This window comes from Chaetodon auriga, chromosome 6 (genome assembly GCF_051107435.1).
Source record: "Chaetodon auriga isolate fChaAug3 chromosome 6, fChaAug3.hap1, whole genome shotgun sequence".
Lineage (NCBI taxonomy): Eukaryota > Metazoa > Chordata > Actinopteri > Chaetodontiformes > Chaetodontidae > Chaetodon > Chaetodon auriga.
In genome coordinates, this window is record NC_135079.1 from 22,748,042 (window position 1) to 22,770,626 (window position 22,585).

Consider the following 22,585-nt stretch of genomic DNA (forward strand, 5'->3'; position numbering starts at 1 on the left):
CAACGTGTTTTTATTTTAATTACAAGATCGCAATGTTACCTGACTGCTCACAACACCTTCATTTATATATAGACAGTTTAGGGAGATAAACTGTATTCAGTCCAAATATACACAAAACATTGTGCCTCATAGGAATACAGCAGAATCACAGTGTGGTGAGAGTTGACATACAGTAAATGTTAAGAGCAACAAAGTCACTGTAAACTCTCCAAACCTGACAAATGTCTGTCCTGTAAGAATATAATGACCATTTCTCCTTGTATCGATAATACTAGGGGTATGTAGGATGGGTGGGTGTGTTTTGGGGTGGGTGCTGTGATGTAACGGGGGAGGTGGGGGGGGGGGGGGGGCTTCTCTCTCTCTCCCATAGAGCGCAGCATGAGCGCTCCGCGGCAAAAGGATGTGTGAGCAGGCAGCGCGCTACTGTAGGGACGGAGTCCACAAACTGCTGAACAAAGAACAAGTCAAACTTCGAGCCCAGGAAAGCCGCGAGCAGCCGAAATCCGTAGCCGGTCAGGACAGCGAGTCCGCGACGGCAGCACAGTCCGGAAACAGCGGCGCCCAGCCCGGTGGAATCGACGGGCTCGTCCGCTGGATCGTCACCAAAATGAGCGACAACAAGAACATCTCCAGCCGGGAGTGGGCCTCCAGCAAGGAGGAGGTGGCCGTGGCTCAGGAGCAGTTCTTCGCCCCGGAACCGCGGAGAGGCATCTCTGTCATTTTGGATGTGAGTATGGTCAGCCTCACTGGGCGGGTGGGAGGGTGTGCGGGATGAGGACATCCACTGAGCACTGCGTGCGGACCGGTGCAGTGCGCACTTACGCACAGAAACGACCTAACAATTTACTGTTCGGGCTTGCAGCTGGACCTTTGCAGATCAGGCAGGAGATCTGCCTGCTAAGTTAACACTTTGGAAAGGTACGTGTCTGTCTGGGATCAAACCTGTCACCCCCCGCTCACTGGACAGTCTCAGATCTTTGTGCAAAATTCACTGTTCAGTGTCGCATAATATTGAGCAGTATATTTTAAGCTCGTCTTCATTTGTATACTTATTTATTATATCGATCCAGAAGTTATCACAGACGCAGGTCAGTGCAGTACAACGTGACTTTTGATGATTTTGATTGTTTTACTGTCAGTCCAAAAACAGTCCGACGCGCACCGACGCGCTTCGCTGCTCAGCAGCTACAGCTGTTGTAAAAGCAGCATCAGTAAGTCAGACTGTTTGGAAGCTTGAGAGAGTTTTATCCCAACACTTGAATAATGAATGAAATGTCTTACTACCATATTCTGGATCAACCTGCACAAAGATGCTGCTGGTTTGGAAGTGGCAATTACGCAGCGCCATGTTGATTGAGGTCAGCTCATCAATACTGTTGGCTTATTTTTCATCAACGCCCCACTAAATCTTTCCCCTGGAGATCAGCTGGTACTGCTTTAACGCTTTAACGGGGTATAAAACAAAAGAGGAAAGTAGTTCAGTTTCTGCACACATTGACCACGACCCACATAGAGTGACAGCCTGATAAGGAAGGGGTCCACGGAAAACTAATTACGATCAAGACCAGAGGGTCCAGATATCCTAGTACCCTAGTAAACTCATTCTCTCTCTCTCTCTCTCTCTCTCTCTCTCTCTCTCTCTCTCTCTCTCTCTGTGTAGGGGTTGATGGGGGTGTAGCCTGATTTGCTGCTGACACTCCCTCCTTGAACAGGACAGTGTCCACTCGGGCAGATGCAGTAAAGCAGACTTTCATGAACTTCCAGTTTGGAGCCAAAGTGGCTGTTTCTGATGTGTGACACAGGACTAGCCTGGTCTCACATCCATGTGTTTCAGAAAATGCTGAATTTCTCTCAACATTTTCATGTTCAACGTACAACCTTGTACCATTTCAGGCACAGCTAAACAGTTTCAATTGAAAAAACGCTGGAATTGATAATATCTCATTGATTCTGCCAGTTGAGGGGAGATGTGTTTTCTGCATGTGTGCAGTCGTCTACATAGATTTCTTATCGAGATAACTTCCAACTCATTTCTTGTTGAAATCACTTATATTTTCCATGGGTTTGTTCCCTTTTTATGGCATTTTACCAGGAACCTCAAACGCACCATTTTTCTGCCATCCTCACACTGATTGATCGATGCAGTGTGGGCCGTGCCTTCTGTCATCAGCAGTGAACACTCTGACATTTTCTCTCCAGCTCACTTTCTGCATTGGCTTGAACTTTGAAATGTTAATCGTTTTTGCCATTTTCCCATATTATTGACCCCAGGAGTACTATCATGGTCAAGAAGTCCACACCAAATGGGTTTGAGTGATTGCTGTAGATGTGTGTGTGTGTGTGTGTGTGTGTGTGTGTGTGTGTGTGTGTGTGTGTGTGTGTGTGTGCATGTGCATGCATGCATGCGCCCACAGGCAGCACTCCTCATTAGACTGTCTCCGCTTGCTTGTTTCTCATCGCTTGCTCCTCTCGTCTTCTCATTCATCTTAACCCTTCTGCACCTTTCTGTCTGTTCTTTAAACTCCTTTCATTGCTTGCTCTCTCCCCCTCCTTCCTTTTCTCCTCTCCTCCTTTATTCCATATCCTTTTTTCCTCCTCCTCTCTCCTCAGCCAGGTCAGGAAAACATCTATTCTTAATCAGGTTAGGAGATGTAGGGAACATTCCCCCTCCCTTGGTCTCCGTCTTCTCTTTCTATTTTGTTCAGTCGTTTTCTGTTCCTCTCCTTTCCTGTCTCTCCTTTTCCTCTCACTCTGTATTTCTGTTACAACTCTCTCTCCACACACACACACACACACACACCCCGCCTCCTCACTGCAACACTCGCCCTCCTCTCCAAGCTTGTCTGTCTCCAGCAGCTACAGAGTTGGCTGTTGTCTGTGGAGTTGAGAGTGCCCCAGGGTGCAGCCGGAGAGCAGAACAATGCAGAACAGCTTGTCATTTGGTACTTTGTGCGTCTCAGCAGTTAACGATTTTCACTTTGGCCTGTTCAGATGGCTGCAGTCACTGCCTAAATGCACCACATACATACTTATAGTTTTGGAAGAAATAAGCTTGTAGAGTAAAGGATGGCAACTAATGAGTATCTTCATTATCTATTAATCTGCAGACGATTCATTATATTTTTTGTCTATGCCCATAAATTAAATGCCAATCATAGTTTCTTCAGTTTACTATCAGCATCAAATCCTCACATTGCAGGACCTTGAAGAGAGAACTGGCATTTTTGCTTGACAAACAACTGGAACAATGAATCAGTTATCAAAGTAGTTGATTGACGCTGAATCTTGTCCTGATGAACTAACTGATGTGTTATTTCAGCTTTACTTGAAACGTTAAACGTGAGTCAAACAATAAAAAAAAAAAACGATTCGCTTAAACAACATAATCCGCCTCTCTCTCAACATCCCCATGACAGTGCTGACAGTGAAAGTCACTGTCAAGTCTTGAGGAATTTTTTTCCGACAGCTTTATACCCTTTTAGGTGAGAGGTCTTATAAGCTCTGCTTCCCTTCTATTCTCAAGTGTGATGGAAGGGAATCTGCACTTCACAGTCTTCCACATCTTGTCTGTGTAATGGGGGAAAATTGAAGAGATTCTTCAGCAAAAACTCTTTTTAGCACCACGCACTCATCCCCTGTAGGTTGGAAAGACGTCTATTAAAGTTGTCAGTTTTGTCCTTCACAAGAACAGTTAGTGCGACAACAGTCCAGGTTTTGTCAGAAGAAAATGAGTATCCCCCCCCCCCCCCCGTCTTTCTGTGTCTCTGTCTCTTCCTTTCATCTTTTGCATCCCCCTCACTGTGTCTCTCTCTGTCTTCCACCTCTTCCCTGTCATTGTGCTGGTTTCTGGCAGTTGTTGTCAGTAGGAACAGTATATGTTACACTATGAAACACTGATGAAAGTATCAAACCTGCTTCTTTCAAATCCGCAGGGAAAGAGCCTTCACTGAAGCTATAAATTAGCCAGAGTCATGTGTTCATACATGCGTAGAATGTGGCGCACACAGCAAGCAGTCATCAGTCAGTGACTTTTTTCTGTGTGTGTGTATGTGTACGTGTGTGCAGCTCTCTGTCCCGCAGCTCCTAACAAGTCTTATCGCACAACGCTGCACCTTATCTGGTTGAGACACAAGTGTTTGTGTGTGATTCAGTTTCTGCGTGGACTCACTGTACCGGCTGCACTGTTAACAAACTGGATGGTAGATTGAACATTTCTATTTGCACTTATTCACCCACTGGCTTCTGCGTTTGCTGTAAAGAAAATGGGTCGTTCTGTTCTTATGAAACATGACATTATGTGTGTTCAACCGTCTGTCACTTCAGCTTAAATGTGACTTCATGTAGATGCTCTGCCCGAGTGCCCGAGATTTATAATCCTCATTAAAGCAAAAACAAGTGCATCACCTTCTGTCTTAAAATACAGACTGTTAAATTGTCAGTAATGAGCCTGCCAGTGCATCTGACGTAGATGTTTATTACATGGAGATTGGGACCATATTTCACATTTGCTAAGATACTGAATTGGTGACACCTTGTCCACCTTGAACTAAACAAGGAGATTTGAATTGATTAAAAGGGATCAGCTTGTCTAGTTTTAGGAGTTTCTGCAGGTTGTTTCATTTGTGTGGTGGATAGTATTTTAGAGCCAGTTTCCCAATCTAAGCACTGACATGGAGATCCTCGAGGACCAAGTAGTCTTGGGACCACTGCAAACTTGATTTATAGTTCAGAAGACATGAGAGATACTCAGGTAACTTGCCGAGAAGTGTTTTATAGCCAAACAGTATACACTGCTCTCTTAACATATGTTAAGATGCTCTGAGTCTCATTTATTGGAGCTTCGCACAGATTCTGACACTGTCGACCACTCAGGTTTATTAAACCACTTAAAATCTTTAAATGTACTTCTGACGTCACACTTGCTTTGCCAAATCAGAAAAATGCCCATCTCAGGGCTCAGTATTGGGTCCTTTTCTCTTTTTTGTGTGGACATGCTTCCTCTCAGCTCTATGGTTTGGAAAGAAGATGTATTATTATGCAGATGATACACAGTTGTATATGTGTAACTGTTATATTTATATTCTACTTTTTGTTGAAATTGTGTTGAAAAAGTGTTGCATCAACTCTATTGGTTCCATCGTTTACATTTGTGTTTATATTATTGTGTCCATCCTATGTACCTGTTAAGTATTCACTGAAAAGTAACTTTCTGAACACGTTTTGAACTGCAGGGCTGTGGTTCCGCCCTCCTTCAGTGGCTTTTATATGACTGTACATCCTCCCTGTTTATACCTCTGGCAGCTCACTGCTAATACCTTGAATGATGCTAACGGCATTCTTGGTTTGTGTTCACAGATATTCAGAAGAGCTGACAAAGATGGTGAGTACATTCATTGACTATCTCAATTGCTCTCTGCAGAACTGGAGAGAAAACACATCTGAAAATGTTAGTTTGTACAATGTATTTGTTAAACTTTATCCATTACAGAAGACGGACATGTTGACTGCTGTAACATAAAGTGATGCATGTTGATGAACAGTATGATTTCATTGTATTTAAGACAAGTTTTACGTGTGGTGGGAACTATTCATATTCTCAGATGGATTTGCATTGTTACGACTCCATTTTCGAACATTTTCCCACTTTTCTCATGAATTTCTGGACTTGCTTGTATGAAAAAATGGTACATGTGTCTCTTGAATGTGCATCTCTATGTGTTTTTTGATGGAGATAGATCCACATGCAGATTCATGTTTCTGAACATTTTTATAGACCCTTCTAATTGGTGACAGTTTTACTTTTCACACACTGGTGTCACTAATAACAATTCTAATAGCTGCATGCCACTGAGGCGTGTCAGGTCTCAGCTGTTGTACATGCTTCTTTACTGGTATAAATAGAGTTCTTTAGAGACAAATCAAAATGTCCATTTAAAGAACAATCTCGCAACCTTAGAGGAGTGCACAGCCATGGCAGCGGTATGTACGTTCTCTGAATGTTTGCAGTTCAGTGTTTTCATACAGTTTGCATCTGCTGTTGTCCTTACAAGGACACAAATTCACAAGAATTAAATCTAACAAACAACCTGTTCCTGAACCATTTCGGCCTCAGTAGGCAGGTTGATTGTGCTGCAACACAAACATACGATTTATTGGGTCTGAAGTGTTTTGTGTAGCAGGAAACTATTGAGCACCGAGCTCTGCCTGTGTGCCGTCTGAGCTGCTGCGGCACTATGGCGTATTTTTAGCATGTTGGGACATTAAAGCGTTTTCAGAGAGAAAGTTTATGTTGCTGTGTAGCTGTGCCAGTGAGCAGTTTGCTTATACCTTCTGGCATCTCATGTACTGCTGCTTTCTTTCTCTCTATCTTCTCCGCATCTCTCTGTCTCCTCCCTTTACTCCTCTTCCTGCTCTGTCCATCTTTCCTCCTTCTCATCCTCTCCCTCCTTGCCTCTTTCATACTATCACTGTGTCGTTGACAAAAAATGATTTAACTAATGAGGAAACAACATAAAAAGCTTAGCTTTCGAAGCAGACAGATGGTCATTTGCTCTTGTGTGTGTGTGTGTGTTAGTGTGTGTCTGTGAGGGGGGTTTCTCTGCTATCCAAGCATATTACCTCTTTGCCTCCTCTCCAGCACATGTTGCCAAAATGTAACTCTCTTCACTTTAATGTGCACTATTGTGGCGGTTTATTTCGTCATTGCTTAGTCATCCATCTGACCTCTGTTTCATTAGTTGTTAGCACAGTGGCTGTGTGTATGTCGATACGCACTACACAAAATACATTTATCAACTGAAGTTGTAGACCAGCGAACATAAACTATTTTTCCGGATAATTTAACTGTTGGCATCGCTGCTGTAGATGACATCCTCATCTCGCCTGGGGTTATTCTTTCTACTCTTTACAACAGACTGTGGCATCAGCTGTCAACATTTTAAATACTTGCACTGCCTAATTACCAACTGTGCAGATACAGAATGTCAGTTAAGACTAAACAAAATGTACATTTTCACTTTTCATGCTGATCTTATCCCGAGCACAGAGCAGCTTTATGAAAGATAAAGCAACTCTTTCTCCATCACAAACAAGCTGTAAGATTGTGTGCAACTTGATGATAACAGTCTCTTGGGGTGTTTCAACAACTCCATCGCTGCTAGAAACACACAGCTGTCTTTAAAGAGGCAGATCCGGGTGTAGCTGGGTGAGGGGCTGCAGAGAAAAGAGAGACTGAGAGTCGGCGAGGAACAAAGTGAGAAGCAGAAACAACAGTTATTATGAAGAAATGGAGTTATTTGATGTATGGAACGCACACTGGAAGGAAGAACCAGTGAGCACAAGCTGAGGAAGAGCTATTTTTATCCTCCTCCCCCTCTCTCCGGGGAGACGACCGGGGAACTGTTTTAATGAGTGAGAGAGGGTGAAAGGAGATGCTAACGGGGAGAGGAGAGAATTGTTAAAAAGACAAGAGGGTACAAGGGGGGAGAGACTGACAGAGGGAGAGGCAGGGGTGCCAGAGATTAAAAGGGAGAGGACAGAGAAAGAGGAGCAGGGCGATGAGAGGAAGAGGAGCGAGGGAAGAAGAGGGAGTATCATATATATGACAACAGGGCAGTAATTTAGCTTTAATTGGCTGAGTTCTGTCTTAACATTCATAGCACAGATTTTAGGGCCAGCTTTCCTGCCCTCAACCTGCTGAAACAGCAAACCAGCAACTGTGTGTGTGTGTGTGTGTGTGTGTGTGTGTGTGTGTGTGTGTTTGAGAGAGAGAGAGAGAATGTGTGTGCATTATGCATCCACTTCTACTTCAAATACAAGAAGCACGCGTCAGTGAGCATTTTCTGTGTGTGCTCGTGTGCGATGTGTAAGCGTGTCAGAACGTCTGTGTGTTCGTGTGGCCGTGTGCATTCTGGGTGTTTTGTGCGACGATCACAGCCGACTCAAAGCCATTGTTATGCAGCTTGTGGAGTGTTTCAGCAGCCAATAACTCTCTGAAATAGTTGCATCATTTGACAGCACTTAGTCTCCTGTTTGCACTTGCAGTAGCACTTCTGATACGCCACAGTCCATCGAGCTGCTGCTGTTTGAAATTTCATCTTTGTAAGTGAAATGGGAATGTTGTGAAATAGTGACCTTTCTTCTGAATCCTTGGCTGCAAAATGGAATTATTTAATAGGCGCCATTAATTTGGAGCATGAATACAAGTGTTTAAACACATTTCTAACCGCTCGACCTCTCTTTTATCTGCTTTGGACAACTTTGTAGAGATTCATCCCAACCATGTGTTTATCTGCAGGTTTGGATCAGTCTATCACCAACTACTTAGTGGATGGTCTGTTGTATCTGTTATATAGTGAGTAGTGAAAGAGTGATTTTGGACACCTCAAGGTCTTAGTTAGGTAAGAGAAGTGAAAATGCCTGTGTGGTTTAAAGAACGTGGTGTAATTGGGAAAAAGCATTTTCACGAGACCTTGGACTTTTACACCACTGACACAACGAGGGATTTTTGCGTCTGTGCTCTCATCACTTAGTGGATAGTTTTTTTCTAGCTTCTTGCCTCGTGACTCATCAGCCATCTGCTAATTATCGTCCCAGTGTTTGACATAAAGACAGAAAGCAGACGGAGTTTAGGGAGGCTTGTTTATCCATGCTGTCAAGACGAGACAGAATTACAACCTTACAGCTAAAAGCAAATAGGAGGGTGCAGCCGCTTCTGTTCAGTGTGGCCAAACACAGCTCATCACTGTTACATTAATGGAAGTGACTTCCTCATTTTATTTCAATTACATACGGATGTTTGGTGGCCAAGTGTTCTGAGCTGTGCGCTCCACAGATCCGCTGTCAGGCTGGTGTGGAGATGTGTTGATTTATCTGCCCATTTCATCACTGAAGTACAAATTTGAGGTATTTTCATGCCACCTTTTATGTCTACTCCACTAGATTTCTGAGGGAAATACAATTATTTCTTAATTATACAAAGCATATGAAGAAAAAAAAGGAATATAAATATAGGAGGTGAGGAAAGATGAGTGCAGAGACTGCTGTTTCGCTGATGAGACACAGAGAAAAGGAAGACATGAATCAGTTGAGAAAGACAAACTGACAAGTAGCAGACACGAGGGACAGACAGGATGAGGCAGTGCAGACAGCCAGGGGAAGGTCCGCACTGGAGCACTTAGTTCATGGTTTATTCAAAAGGAGCCAGCTGATTCGGTGGTGCACAGGTCTTAAAAAGAGGCTGAATTACATCTCTGTTAGCTGTCTGTTGTGCCAAACCTGTGGGAGAAGCTTCTAAGGTTGACGTCTCAGCATTTCTCAAGTTTAAAGTAGCAGTTTGACATTTTGAGAAATATGAAAATTCACATTCTTGCCAAGAGCCAGATGAGAAGATTGATACCACTCTCATCGTTGTTAGCTTAACTTAAGCATGGAGGAACGGCTAGCTTGGCTCAGTCCAAGGAGTAAAAGGCAGTGTCAGTCCACAGCACCTGCCTTTATCAGCTGATATGCAGTAACTCTCGACAACTTGCTGTTTTGACATTTCCTATTGCGATACAGAGCATGTGTTAGTTTTAGAGGTGCTGCTTAGGTGTCATTTAAAACTTTGGATGGAGTGAGGCAAGCTTCTTCCCCCTGCTTTGAGTATTTAAATAATGATCTACTCCTCGTTCTCGCTCCATAGATAACGCAGCGACGTGACTACTTCGCTAAACCAAAATGTCAAACAATTTATTCAAAATTGAGTCTTGAAGACAGACTTCTTCTTATTCCTGTTCCCCAGAAGCTGAGCCGTTTGAGACGTTTGACGTTTTGGGAGCTTCTCTTATTCCCTCTGGTGTAGAGTTGGATGAGAGGGTCGATACCACTCAAGTATCTGTAGTCGGTTAATTTAGCTTAACATAAAGTCTAGAAACGGGAAAACCGCTAGCCTTGATCTGTCCAAAGGTAAGAAAATCCACCTTAAATAATGAGATACAACTTGTTAATTAGTTAGCTTTAGAGGTGCTGGTAGGCAGACATTATACTCATACTGTAGCCCTCACATGTTAAACTAGTAACACAAAAAGATCAACCATCAGCGTGAAACCACACAGAGCATCTGGAGTGAAATCAGGATGGAAACTTGAGTCAAACTAACCCTGGTATAGTAAATTCACTGTAAGTTCAGTGTAGCTGTGCTCCCACCCTGTGCATCCTGAGGTTTTAGTCCCAGAAACTACTTTTTAGTGAACTAAAAGGTTCCTTCAGCCCATTGTTGTCTACGTTTCCACCATGGTTGAAAGGCCTGCAAAGATGAGACAAAGTAGTCAGCTGACCTGGCCTGGACTTCAGTCCATCCGTCATTTGCTTTCTTCTGTAACACCATGCTGATGTGTCGAAGCCAATGCACAAAAAAAACGTGCTTGTGGATGCAGTGTTTTTTTAAAATGGAGGCTGAAATAAAACGCTGCGAGCACTTGACCACTTGACTTTTTCAGCACTGCAAGAACCACCCCCAAAGTTCCTGTACTTTCACAAAATACCAACCCCCTGAGTCGTGACTTTCTGAGTGAAATGATGTCCCAGGTACTTAAATTATAACCTGTTCAATGCGGCGGAGCTCCTCCAAAGGTTCCTGCTCTCAGGGGAAAGTTCCTGCGGTGGAGATATGGCTCATGTTGCTTATCTAAGGTGTGGAAACATCCTGATTCAAACTGCAGTTGTGGCTGTGATAGAGCCATTCTGTACAAATAAATCCAATCCAGTGGAGGAGGAAGAATCCAAATAGGCTGTCTGTAGAGTAGAAGCTGAGAGTAGAAGTAGTAGTAATTTAGTCACCTAGAAACCTACTAAAACAATCTCAGAGTGACTCATCATTCTTTAGCATCTGTGATCAGAATAATACGCCGATCAATGGGTTATACAGGAGTGATGTAAAGCATTTGATTTGAACAGTAGAGCATATTTAAAATCAGGAATCAGGTAAACTGATAGATCTAAAGATGACTGGTCCATTTTATGAATAACTGACTCTCTGTGGGGATTAATGGCTGAACTAACACTGGAACTATAAGCTAACTTTTAATTCTAAAGAACAGCAGAAACTCAAATATCGTGCACAGTTTGAAATGCTGCTGATGATGGTGATGATGATTGTATGCGTGTACATTAAGTCTCTATCTGGAATCATAAGGGGAAGGCTTTTGACTGTGAACAGTGAAACATTCGGCTCATCCGCTGGCAGATGCTGCAGATCGTCAGTCAGCCAGTCAGTCAGAATGGTGTCATGTGTATCTAATTACCTGCAGTCTTTAATCACTGACACTGCTGCTAACAAGCCCCAGAGTGCCGCACGCCGAGGGAGACAGAGAAGAGACAAATAGAGAGGGGAAGTTCTGCCGGAGTGACAGGAAAGGAGGGAAAAACAGAGGAAGTGTTTCTGCTGTAGGACACAACACGAAGCTCAGAGTGTGTTCGCAATATTCAGCTTTTGTCTTGGAAAACGCAGCACATTCACACTAGGTATGTTGTTTGTGCTGTCAGCTGCCCACTGAGTGTAAAATCCTGCCATTTCTCATAGTAGCATTGATCCAGATTTGAGTCCTAAAGCCTAACAGTGAGATTATGCCCACACCAGACCAGCTACATCTGAAAATGCTGCTAACATGTGTGAAAATGACACCCGTGCCTGAACAAGAGAGAAAAGGCTAAAGCCCCTTCTGCTTTTTAGTGTTGTGTTTGTACAGTGTGTTACCTGTTAACCAAGACATTACACGTTCGCCCCTGCACTGACACATCAGTCAAATCACTGATTCATGCTCGTGAACCGGTCTGACACAACAAACAAAATGCGCCTCAGTGACACCTGCTGTTATGCGATCGGCCATATTTACATTCAAAATGAGTGACAGAGAAAAGTCAGACAAAGTACAAAGTTGTCTTCCTCCGCACTCACTCAGCATCTCAGTGTGTGTTGGCTGCAGGCTTGTGGATGGGTGGCTGGTTGTTCTAAAATCATTTAATTAAAACTCTGTATGGTGCTGGCAGACAGAACTCATATCCAGTCCACCGCTTAGAGCGTCGGACTTGAACTTGAGTGAAAGAAAAAGAAAAAGAAAGAGAAATAAACTTGTTTTTCGACCTCAACTCACCTTTTTTCAGGTTAATTCACTTTAGGCAAAAAGTGGCTTTTATCTTTTAGTTGTATGTATATCTCTGTTGTCCCCTACCTGCTTAATCTCCTCTTATCCAGTCTACATTTATACCTAAGTATCTTTTCCTTATCCCAGCTTGATCTCTGGGTACATTTATGCTAATGACTAGCTGTATCTAATCTTGGCACACACAATAACATCTTCATAGAGTCATTTTACTGCTCTTTTACCATAAATGTGCAATATATAGAGGCTACATTAGAGGCACATTAGGTGTATACATACATACATTTGGATTCAGGAAAGACCACTTTCACATCTTTTATACATCAGATTCACACACCATGCCACCACATTATGGCAGCAGATAGGAGAAAAAAGAACAAAGTCATCTACATCCATAAAATGAAATTTACAAAAACACAACCGGTTTTCAAGGAATGGGTTTACATGTTGAGAAATATGCTCAATCACTTACAGAAGATTGATTCCACTCTCACACATCACTAGAACCACAACCAAGGAGGCTATGAATGAAGGAAGGGTTGGTAATATGATATAGGGTTGGTATTATGATATAATATCATAATACCAATGCTGTAATGCTGTGCTTGGTGCCAGACTTTCATGGCAGTTCTATTGAAGCCTATGGGAGATGCATGGAGAAGCACACTAAAACACAACATATCTACATCATATGCCTTTGTCTTACAGTGCAGGCATCAAATTCAATATGTGTGTATATTTACAAAAATAATTCGTTATTAAAAAAGGATTTGCAAATGTGCCCAAACCTTTTTGCTGGAATCGAAACCTGTATTTCCCAAATTTCAAACTATGCCTTTGGATTTGAAGGCGACTTGTTTTCATTTAGTTCTTCTTTAGTATGATAACTGAATGGTATCTATGTGGTCTACAGAATGAGGCATGTCATCAAGATAAAAGGACTTGACCAAGCACCATCCTTTGCATGATACATTAAACATGGCTCCTGTAGTCTTCAGTAACAAACAGAACTCAATACTGACTGAGTTTAACGTGGTGGTGCAGGAATGATGTGAAGCGAACAGTGGCGTGAGAAGTAAGAAGTATTTAGTGCAGGTTCCTTTGGTGGCCTACAGAAGAAAGAGCGAGTGAGGGAGGAGACCAGAGGGGATTGAAGTCTCTTTGTTCAGCGTCTTGGTCGTCTGGATTTGGATCAAAGGCTCAGAGTTAAGACGTCCTTTGAAGATGTTTTCCTCACCTGACGCTTTCTGCCCTCTGCTGGGTCGGGATCAATCCCCCCTCTTTTCACCTCATTCGCCTGGAATATTTGTATGGTTCAGATTGCAAGAGCACCGAGCTGAAATGGAAGCCTTTAGAGACAGCATTAAATTTTATAATCAGGCTTTTTTTAAGGATAGAAGAGGGAGCGATGGTTAGATCTGGGTACCACATGTTGACATCAGTCTGATATGCAGTAAGAGTAGAATAATAGAAGTCTTTTGTCTTTAACTTTACAAAGATGCAGCTAAAGTGTATTTTAATGTATCCCACAGATGTTTTATGGTACAATAACTTGTTTTTGCAAATTGATTTATTTATTCCAATTAGTCTTTCTTCTTTGATTCTTCAGTCTTTCCTTTCCTTCCTTCCTTCGTCCCATCTGCCGTCATTTCTCTCCCTCCCTCCCCCTCTCGCTCGCTCTCCACTGTGTGAGCTGTGCCGTGGTTTTTTGAACTGGGCCTCGGTGCTGGCGTGGCAGGACTCCCTGGCCGAGCCACATTTGGCAGCATTGCTGAAACAAAGCTGAGCCGCCTGTGGGATGAGTGAGCGTTTGGCACCATCAGCCACCTATTCTCTCCCTTCTCTTTCCCTTTCTCCTCCATATCCCTCCTCACTGCTCCCCCTTCTGTATGTTCTCCATCCTCTCCTCTCCACCTCCTCCTACCCTGCAGTCTCTCCCAGCTCTCTCTACCTGTTTGCGGTTTGTCTCTTGCTTTATATTCTTCTGCTTTTCTCTCAGTGACTTTATCCTCCACTTCCTCCTCATGCCTGTGTAATAGTGTCTGTTCTAGCCAGACTTTCCTCTCTCCAGCCTTCCTTCATCTCCTATCTCCTCTCTGAAGCAGACAGAGCTCTCAGTGTGCAACAGAGGGCCCGAACAGAGAAAAAGATGGACAGACAATGGGAGATCTAAACAGATTCACAGAAGTTTTTGATTTGGTGTTGTCAAATATGGCACTTTAAAGGAGGATATGAGTGTAGAACAGAGGCTTTCAAACTGTGAGGCTGGCCTCCCGTGGGAGAGTTGAACTGGGGCGTGGAGGGACAGATGTGAGGCAAAGATACGGTGTGAAGTGTGAGACAGATGCATACAAGTGTTCTGAAAACAACTGGAAGTTAGTTATGAATTGTGGCTCGGCCCGTTCATTTGGCCCTTGTCAACATGGCAAGAGCAATTTAGTGGTTCAACTGTAGCAATTTGTGTCAAAATTTGTACTCTGTACTGTCTTTGAGTCATAACTGAGGCAAATCTGAACCAGTAACTTATGACTTAGTTTTAAATTCAGTGTGACTTCCTGAGAATATCATATCTCCAATATCAAAATACCTAAATTTGCTTAGAGATCATAGGAAGAGGATGCTCCTTATAACTCCAGATGTTGCCCGAGAATCACCACATTTTAAAGTTTGCTTCCATATCAAAATACTTTTGGTAATAATTAGTCAAAATGTAAACAAATGTGGGCAAAAAAAAAGAAAAAAAACACAGGCTCAAGCTGAACCCAAAATGTAACCCATAGAATCCATGACAACATAACACTTTGATAGATCTGGACCATGATTATCCTCCAAAAAGCAGACAAAGAGTATGATTGGAGTGACAAACCCCCGGTGTTATGCAAAGCATAAAAACATCCAGCATCCACCTGACTTTCATTCCTGGTGGAGTAAACAAATCTCTAAACAAAACTAATCAGAAAGCACTTGGATCACATGCTTCTAAAAATCACTCGTCGTCGCTTGTACAAAAACCTCAAGTGAGACGTTTGCGTCATCAGATTGGATGATTGGTGATTATGAGGTTGTTAGGAGCCTTCGCAATCACCCTAATTGAACCTGCACACAGGTCTTAAACAGTCCTGGCGCTAATGATTGAGGGTATGAGAGAGAAAAAGATTGAAACCAAAGGCCAAGGAACTTATGAGTCTAAGCAAGTCATCAGGAAAAAGCAAAGCCTTTAATCAGTCCAACCTGATTCTCTGCTTTAGTGCTGGAGGAGTCATTGATTCACTGATGTGACCTTTTCAACCACTCACACACACACACACACACACACACACACACACACACACACAGATCATCTAGAATCTCAACTAACAACCAGTGATGAGATCAGAGCCGTATTGTGTCCCTAACAGATTTACACCCACTGATTCTCTGTGCTGCGGTGTGTATGTGGGTGTGTATAGAAAATAAGGAATAGGAGGCATGACGTTAAGTGTATTACAACATTTTTATTGGATAATTGAAAAGACGGAGGAGAAGATCAGCTGGCAGCGTGCCACCACAGCTGTCCACTCAGTGTTGATATAAATCCTGCTTACGTACAAGCTGCTGGTGTTGTGCCTGAGACCTGCCTCTGATGGGATGAGTTCCACCTGTGATTGAGCTGCTCTGCAGAAGATAGGTCTGACGTTAAAGGATTTTTAATGGAGCACAAATGAATGAATGAAAAGTAAATGATAACACCTGGTGAGGTATGATGTATAAAGATAATGGACAAGGCAGAGGTGCTCACTCAGCTGAATCTGTTCTTTTCTGTCAGAACACCTCTGCTTGACCAGTAGTAACCTGCTGGAATGATCTGACGTGAAGTATTTTTCACGCCCATATTACAATCTGGTGGCAAAGTAAGATTTTCCTGTGGCATCCTTTGCTAGCCTGTGCTGGTTTAATATATTTGTGACGCTAAGCATGCCACAGCAGGTGGTGTGGTGCAGTAGAGTGCGTTCCATTATCAATCCAATGGCAATCTGCAATCGAGGTACCAAGAGTGACTGTGTTTCATGCAGTCTGCAGTCGCCAATGTGGAGGTGGTAAAGGGTGTACAATACATGTGAATACTGTAATAATGCATACTGAATGCATGAATGAATACTGTAATGCAATGCATTACAAATGATGGCGCTGATTTATAAGAATGGAGCCAAAGTCAGATTGATATTGAAGGTAAAAACAAATCTCTGAAGTGTCAGTGTGCGTTCAACAGCATATTGTTTTTGCCACTATTCACTCATTTGTAGTGCCTTTGTTCAGTGTTTGCAAGGACAACTCCAGAGTCCCCAGCCAGTCAAAACTGGAGACAATGAAATCTGACATCAAAATGTTTTTTGAGAGAAAGTAATTAAGCATGTGACACCTGACAATGCAGGTTGTGTAAGCAGCACCCATTATCTCTCTGAAATGTCTCTGTTGCTGGATTACACCATTAGTTGCAAAGGAAGTACCTGCCACAGCACTTGAAAAGTGAGCCACCTCAGCGTCAAAAAGCAGTGGGGTTACCATGGTGAACACAGCTCCAGTCAGTGATTGGCAGTGCTGATCATCAGAGGTAACGCTGCTCAGTGTTTGTTCTTCCAAGAGCCTCATATAGCCAGAGAAACTAGCTGCGGCTGCTAATTCCTGACTTTTTCTCTCTTAATGAGCAACGGTTGGGAGCTGCCACTCAGGAGAGGATGTGTGCCCTCTGAGTAGTATCTGTGCACACCATCTGTGTGTATTATTGGAAGAGTGGGGGTCTTCTGTTATGAGCATGAAAACACCAGGGGCACTTAAGACATGACATTTACGTGCCGCATAATTAACACTGTGGCCTTGCCAGGTGTCTGTGAGTGTGTGTGCACGCGCATAATAACTCTGCCTAAAGGTCTCTCAGCTGAATCAACTAGGATGGAGTCGACTCAGTGACTGCATTTATCTGTCGTTTCCAAACTGTGTATTACCTTCACTGTTCCACGAGGTCGATAAACCCCTTGAACTAAACTTGCAGATAGTACTGTATGATCATCACTAAGGCTCCAAAGCTTACAATACACACACATTTAGATTCAGATTCACCAGCTGACCAATAAAAAAGTGCAGTGATAATGGGTCGTAAGAGAGCCAAGAACTCCTGTATGTGAGGTAAAATGAGGTTTCTTGCCCTCTTTTGACTTTCTGAAATAAAGCACTAAACAAGCAGTTTACCTCTGCTGACATCAAGGATACAGTAACCCCAGTTACCACTCAGTTGCCCCTGGTTACAGCATCCCTCTGTTCTCCTCCCATGAGGCCCTATGGGCTGCCGTTGCCATGACACTTAAGTTAACCCCTCCCCCCTTATCCCCCCAAAATAAATTCCTTTGCACAAGACGAACAGTGCTTTGCTGAAGGCTTGTTTTTCTGGCAGACCGTGGGCAGCTGTTGGCCTTCAGTTCATAATCTGCTCTCAGGTGTCGCCCACCGTCTGAGGACACGCTGAGCCGAGTAAAAAAAAAACCTCTTCCCTTTGATTTTCAGGTGGGTTTAGTCTAAAGCTTGAAGTCAAGTCAGTATTTAGTTGCTCAACAAATCACTCATCAATTTTCAGCTAGTTTACTGTTCGATTGGTGGTTTGTGTAAGTTTGAGCCTTGCTAGCAGCATGGCTGCAGGGATGGTGATGTCAGTTTGGTCCAGATTGAAATATTTTAACAACTATTGCCATGAAGGTTTGTACAGACATTCTTAGTGACCACAGGATGAAGTCTAATGACTTATCTGATCCCCTGACATTTCTTCTTGTGCCACCATGAGGTTGACATTGGTGGATTTGAGTTAAATGTCTTAAACTATTGAATAGATTGTCAGTGAAATTTGGTACAGGTAGTCCCATTCCCAACAGAACCCTTAACTTTCCATCCTGTGCCATCATCAGGTCAATTTTTCTAATTCGTCCACTACTTTATGACCAAATACCTTCAGAACTCATGAAATTCCCATCAGCCTGAGCTGTATTTTGGATTAAGTGCTAAATAGCAAATGTTGGCATGCTAACATGTTAAACTAATGTTGGCATTTAACCACCACTGTGCCCGAGTTCAGCCTCACAGAGCAGCTAGCATGGCTGTAGATTCGTAGTCTTGTTTAAGCAAACATGCCAAACATTTGTTGTTTCCAACTTCACGAAGAGACAGACTTGCTACTTTTTCTTGTTGTAAATGACCATAGGCACCTGAGCAATGGAGTAGATGGAGCAGATGCTTCCCCAGTATTCTGTTATGGGGAGAAAAGTTGTGGTGTTGCTACCACACTTTTCGTCTTTGTAAAGTTAAACTTATCATCATACAGTCCCTGCAATCACGCGATTGTATTAAAGCGATCACAGTCATGGACTGAAAATAGAATGTAGGAAAAGATAAACCAACATCTGTTGAATGAAGCCACTTAGCCCACTAACTCCAGTCAAACTTTAAATTAGCTAAAATTTGGATTATACTGTCGTCAAAAGGATTTGTGAGTCAACTACTTTGCAAGCCCACACACCTAATGGTAGCTTGCTGATCGGACAGAATTCGGCTGTGGAGATGAGGCGATTGTGAAGGAGAAAACTCAAAGAGTCAGCTTTTTAAATGTTATGTGGCTATTAATCATCTGCATTTGCCCTGTTGATTTTATCATTTGGGATGTAGTGTAGGGTAAACGCACATAAACACAGTTTAGCCACCTTTATCAATGCAACATTGGGTTTACTCACCTTTTGATGAGTTCACCATCACTTAAGATTGGACAGTTTAGCCAGCAGACGTTTATAGTTTACCCACCTTTTCTTTTACTACATTCTCTCTGTGATTTTATCCAGTTACTGTTAATATCTCAGGTGAATTTACTGCCCTGCTCTCTCACTTGCCTCACACAACAGCTGACTAACTGAGAAACAGTGGAATAGCCTGCAACCTATCACCATTTTAAGCCCCATAAGTTTTTATGAATATGATTTCAAATATTCCAATCATCATTTCCTGTCCTGATCCGCGCATTTATGCTGTCATGGCAATACATGTTGGAAGAGGTCATATTCGTGTGCACAACACCTCTGATCTTAGTGTGATTTTAACTTTTATTTGATATTTGCCTCCCTCCACGCCCGCAGCCACGCCTCAGCCCTCACATCAACAGCTGCTCCCGTATTACCGGCGCACATCACTGATTTACTGTAAAGTCAGATTTGATATTCACCTCGCAGCTGGCATCTAGTACACCCACGTCACATCACCCAGGGAATTGTTTTTAAAAAGAGAGAGAGATTTTTTTTGTAATTGTAATTGTAGCATGCCTCAGTGGTTTGCAGCGTCGCTGCCCAGCGAGAACAACCTGGGTTTGAATCCCAGACTGGATCCTCTTTGTATGGGGCTGGCGTCAGTTTGCACAGGTTTTTTTTTTTTTTTTTTAACACATTGAGGGTCAGAGTTTGAGTGAAGTTTTCTTTCAGTATGTTTACAGTAATGATGGGCCCAGTGTGTTCCTCTCCTTTCAAAACCAATGCATGCTGGAATAGCCTCCAGTCCCCAGTGACCATGCACAGGGATCGGCACATCAACAAAAAGAATACATTTGAATTCTTTATATCAGTCAGACATCACAGGACATCCTCATACAAATACTTTGAGAACAATCCATTCTGACATTACTCATGTTCAATTCAACAGACGGGACTCTGCTACACTAATAGAGGCACTGACAAATCAGCACGTTGGCTCTCCCCGCACCCTATGTCTCTATCTTGTGTTTAAATCACACTGCTGACAAGATGCATTGACAAAAAAAACTCAAGGTTAAAGGCCAGAAATTCTATTTTCAGCGGAGACATCAGCAGCACGTATAAATTCAGTGACAACTAGACGCTGCACGCACATCCTCTGCTGCTGATTTGCCGGGTCCAGGCTACAGCAGACCCTGTTATCACTCTCCCTGTGTGAAAGTATTGAATGGTGTAGAGGTGGCAGTGCACACGGCATCTCCTGCTCTTTACTCACACTCTCAGTTATCAAAGGATAGATTGGCACCACAGGGCAGGTTGACAACAGAATACTCTGTCTCTAAATTGGCATGAAGAAATGTTATCTAGCTCTGCTGCAGGGGTCCCAGTGTCCAATAGGAATTGTTATTGAAATGCAGCAGTCAGTGTTGAGATTCATTAGTATTTAAAAAAGACTGTATCTGTCAAACTGTTTGTGACATTAACTGAAGGCTACCCAAGTTGCCTTGGTGTCATCCATGCTGCTGAGTGTGTGTGCGTGTGTGTGTGTGTGTGCCTTGTTAACTGTCTGCCTTGAAGTCTCTCATCCTCCTTCACTGCATCGGCTTCGCTCACTGACAGAAAATGAATAAAGGAAAACTTTGGCCCATCTCTTCCGCTGCTCTCTTCTTCTCTTATCTTCTCTTTTATGAGGGCACCGCTGGCTTTCATGGCCAGGGGAGGTGGGGAGGGTTGGCAGTGGGAGGTGGAAATATAATTGAAATATTTGAATCCCCTATGGAAATAAAAGGGGAATTTTTCATTAGTAGTTGTATGTGAGGAAGGAAGGAGAAGAAGGAGGGAGGGTTCATGGTGGAAAACACAGGGAGAAGGCCTGGAGAACAGGGAGTGAAGGGAAGTGATGATTAAAACCACATTCCTGATCACACACACATCAACTCATTCTCATTTTCTCCTGTTTCACTTTATCTCTGATTCCTGTACTCATTTCCTCTATCCATTTTCCCCTCACATTCAGCTGAACCCCCCTCATTCCCTCCACTCTCCATTCTCTGCTCTTCAGCATCTCTTTTTTTCTTTACCTGTCAGATGTTTCTACAGCTCTATTCATCATTATGCTGCACAGGCCAGGACAATGATACTGGCCTGTGCAGAGTGCAGATACTGGCGATACTGAATGTGAAACTCTTTGTAAACCAAATTGCAAAACCAGTCTGTTAAGTGTACCCATTTCTGTTGTGGGGCCCTTTGAGTCGTCCCAAGCAGCTGGTCAGATTTTGGTGAAATGGAACATTCTAACTGTAACCGAGGCCTAGACTGTTGGGCTGACAAGCTGCAGCCACTAATGAGAAGGCTGATGCTGTGAATGGAGCTCCCTCATGCATGTACACTGTCCTTAACTGCCTTATCTGTGAAAAATGTTGAATTCTAGCATCCAAACGATCTTTACATTTTCATTTCTTAAAACATTACAGCAGCAATTTTTTTTCTAGCTCTGAGTGGAATCTCCAGGATAACCTCCACCAATGAGAGGGGAGGGCAGTAGCTTCGACAATCCAGTCTGAGAGTTGAAACCCAGGCAAGAGAAAGCCCACAAAGCACTCGTTAAGAACTAAAAGCGATCAACAGTTTTATCAGGTCCTTTCATCTGGATGATGGCAGGTTGACAGTAAGAAAACTCCATTCAGAGATCCCAAGTGGAAATGAATCCCTTGTAGTCAGTGGCAATAAATAGTAGTGTCTCCTTACATCAAAAGCGCTTCTTTTTAAATAAAAAAAGATAGTTTGATGCTTTTAATGAGAACAAATCTGTCTATGCATTAACACAATATGCGCAGCCTCCCTGCCATGCTTGTTAATCTGCCAAGCCACCAGGGCTCCATGTGATAACATTAACAACAAAGAGGGCCAGCGCAACATGCAGAAATTACCTCGTTTGACGCACTGACGGTCTATTATCTGCCATTAAACACCATCACGCTGCATTAAAAAAGCACTGTTGTGGGCAATGGTAGTCAATTATGGGCTGGTGAAGAAGCATATCTGGCTGTAACAGGAACCATAAAACACCATTTGTGCAAATGAGGCCTCCCCAAAGGGCTGATTGAAGCAGGAGAGGCTGCCAATGGGTTTCATATGGAAGGATCTGAAGCAGAGACAGGCACCTGAATGCATCATCGTCACTCACACACTGACATGCTGCTATTATCTGCCATCACCTCGGATTACTCATCATTAGGCTAGACCCACACACACAGATGCACACGTGCACACAGAGTAACTCCTGAACTGTACTTATAAAGCACACACACACACATATATATATACACACATACACACTCACGCAGATCTTCTCAGCACCATTACACCCATTGTGTTGTGTGCAGCCACACTCCTCTAATAATAACATTATTATGTTCAGCCTGCAGATTGATGATGATTACATCATTCCACTCTGCTGAGACAGAAAGTAGATAAGAATGACTGATGATGATCTGCTGGGGCTCATCTCATCATCCAGACAGACAGAAAGCATATTGTTTACACCAGGGAAACATCTGTCTCTGGGGAGATGTAGAGAAGATCATATCCTTCTCATTAAGACAAATCATGACTCACATCTCTGTCTTTACTAAAAATTAGGAGGACGGTGATGCTTTAGCTGAACACAGAGCAGCTTGTTGAGTTTAG

General features: G+C 43.0%; 1 protein-coding gene across 1 annotated transcript in view; it reads left to right on the forward strand.

Moving 5' to 3' along the window:
• The first annotated feature begins 370 nt into the window (after positions 1-370).
• The window catches only part of necab2 (N-terminal EF-hand calcium binding protein 2), a 114,797-nt gene continuing 92,582 nt past the window's right edge, over positions 371-22,585 (forward strand). The window contains exons 1-2 of the mRNA XM_076733188.1: positions 371-727; positions 5,356-5,380. Coding sequence (XP_076589303.1) covers positions 401-727; positions 5,356-5,380 — 352 coding nt within the window. The 5' untranslated portion in view covers positions 371-400. The remainder of the gene's footprint in view (positions 728-5,355; positions 5,381-22,585) is intronic.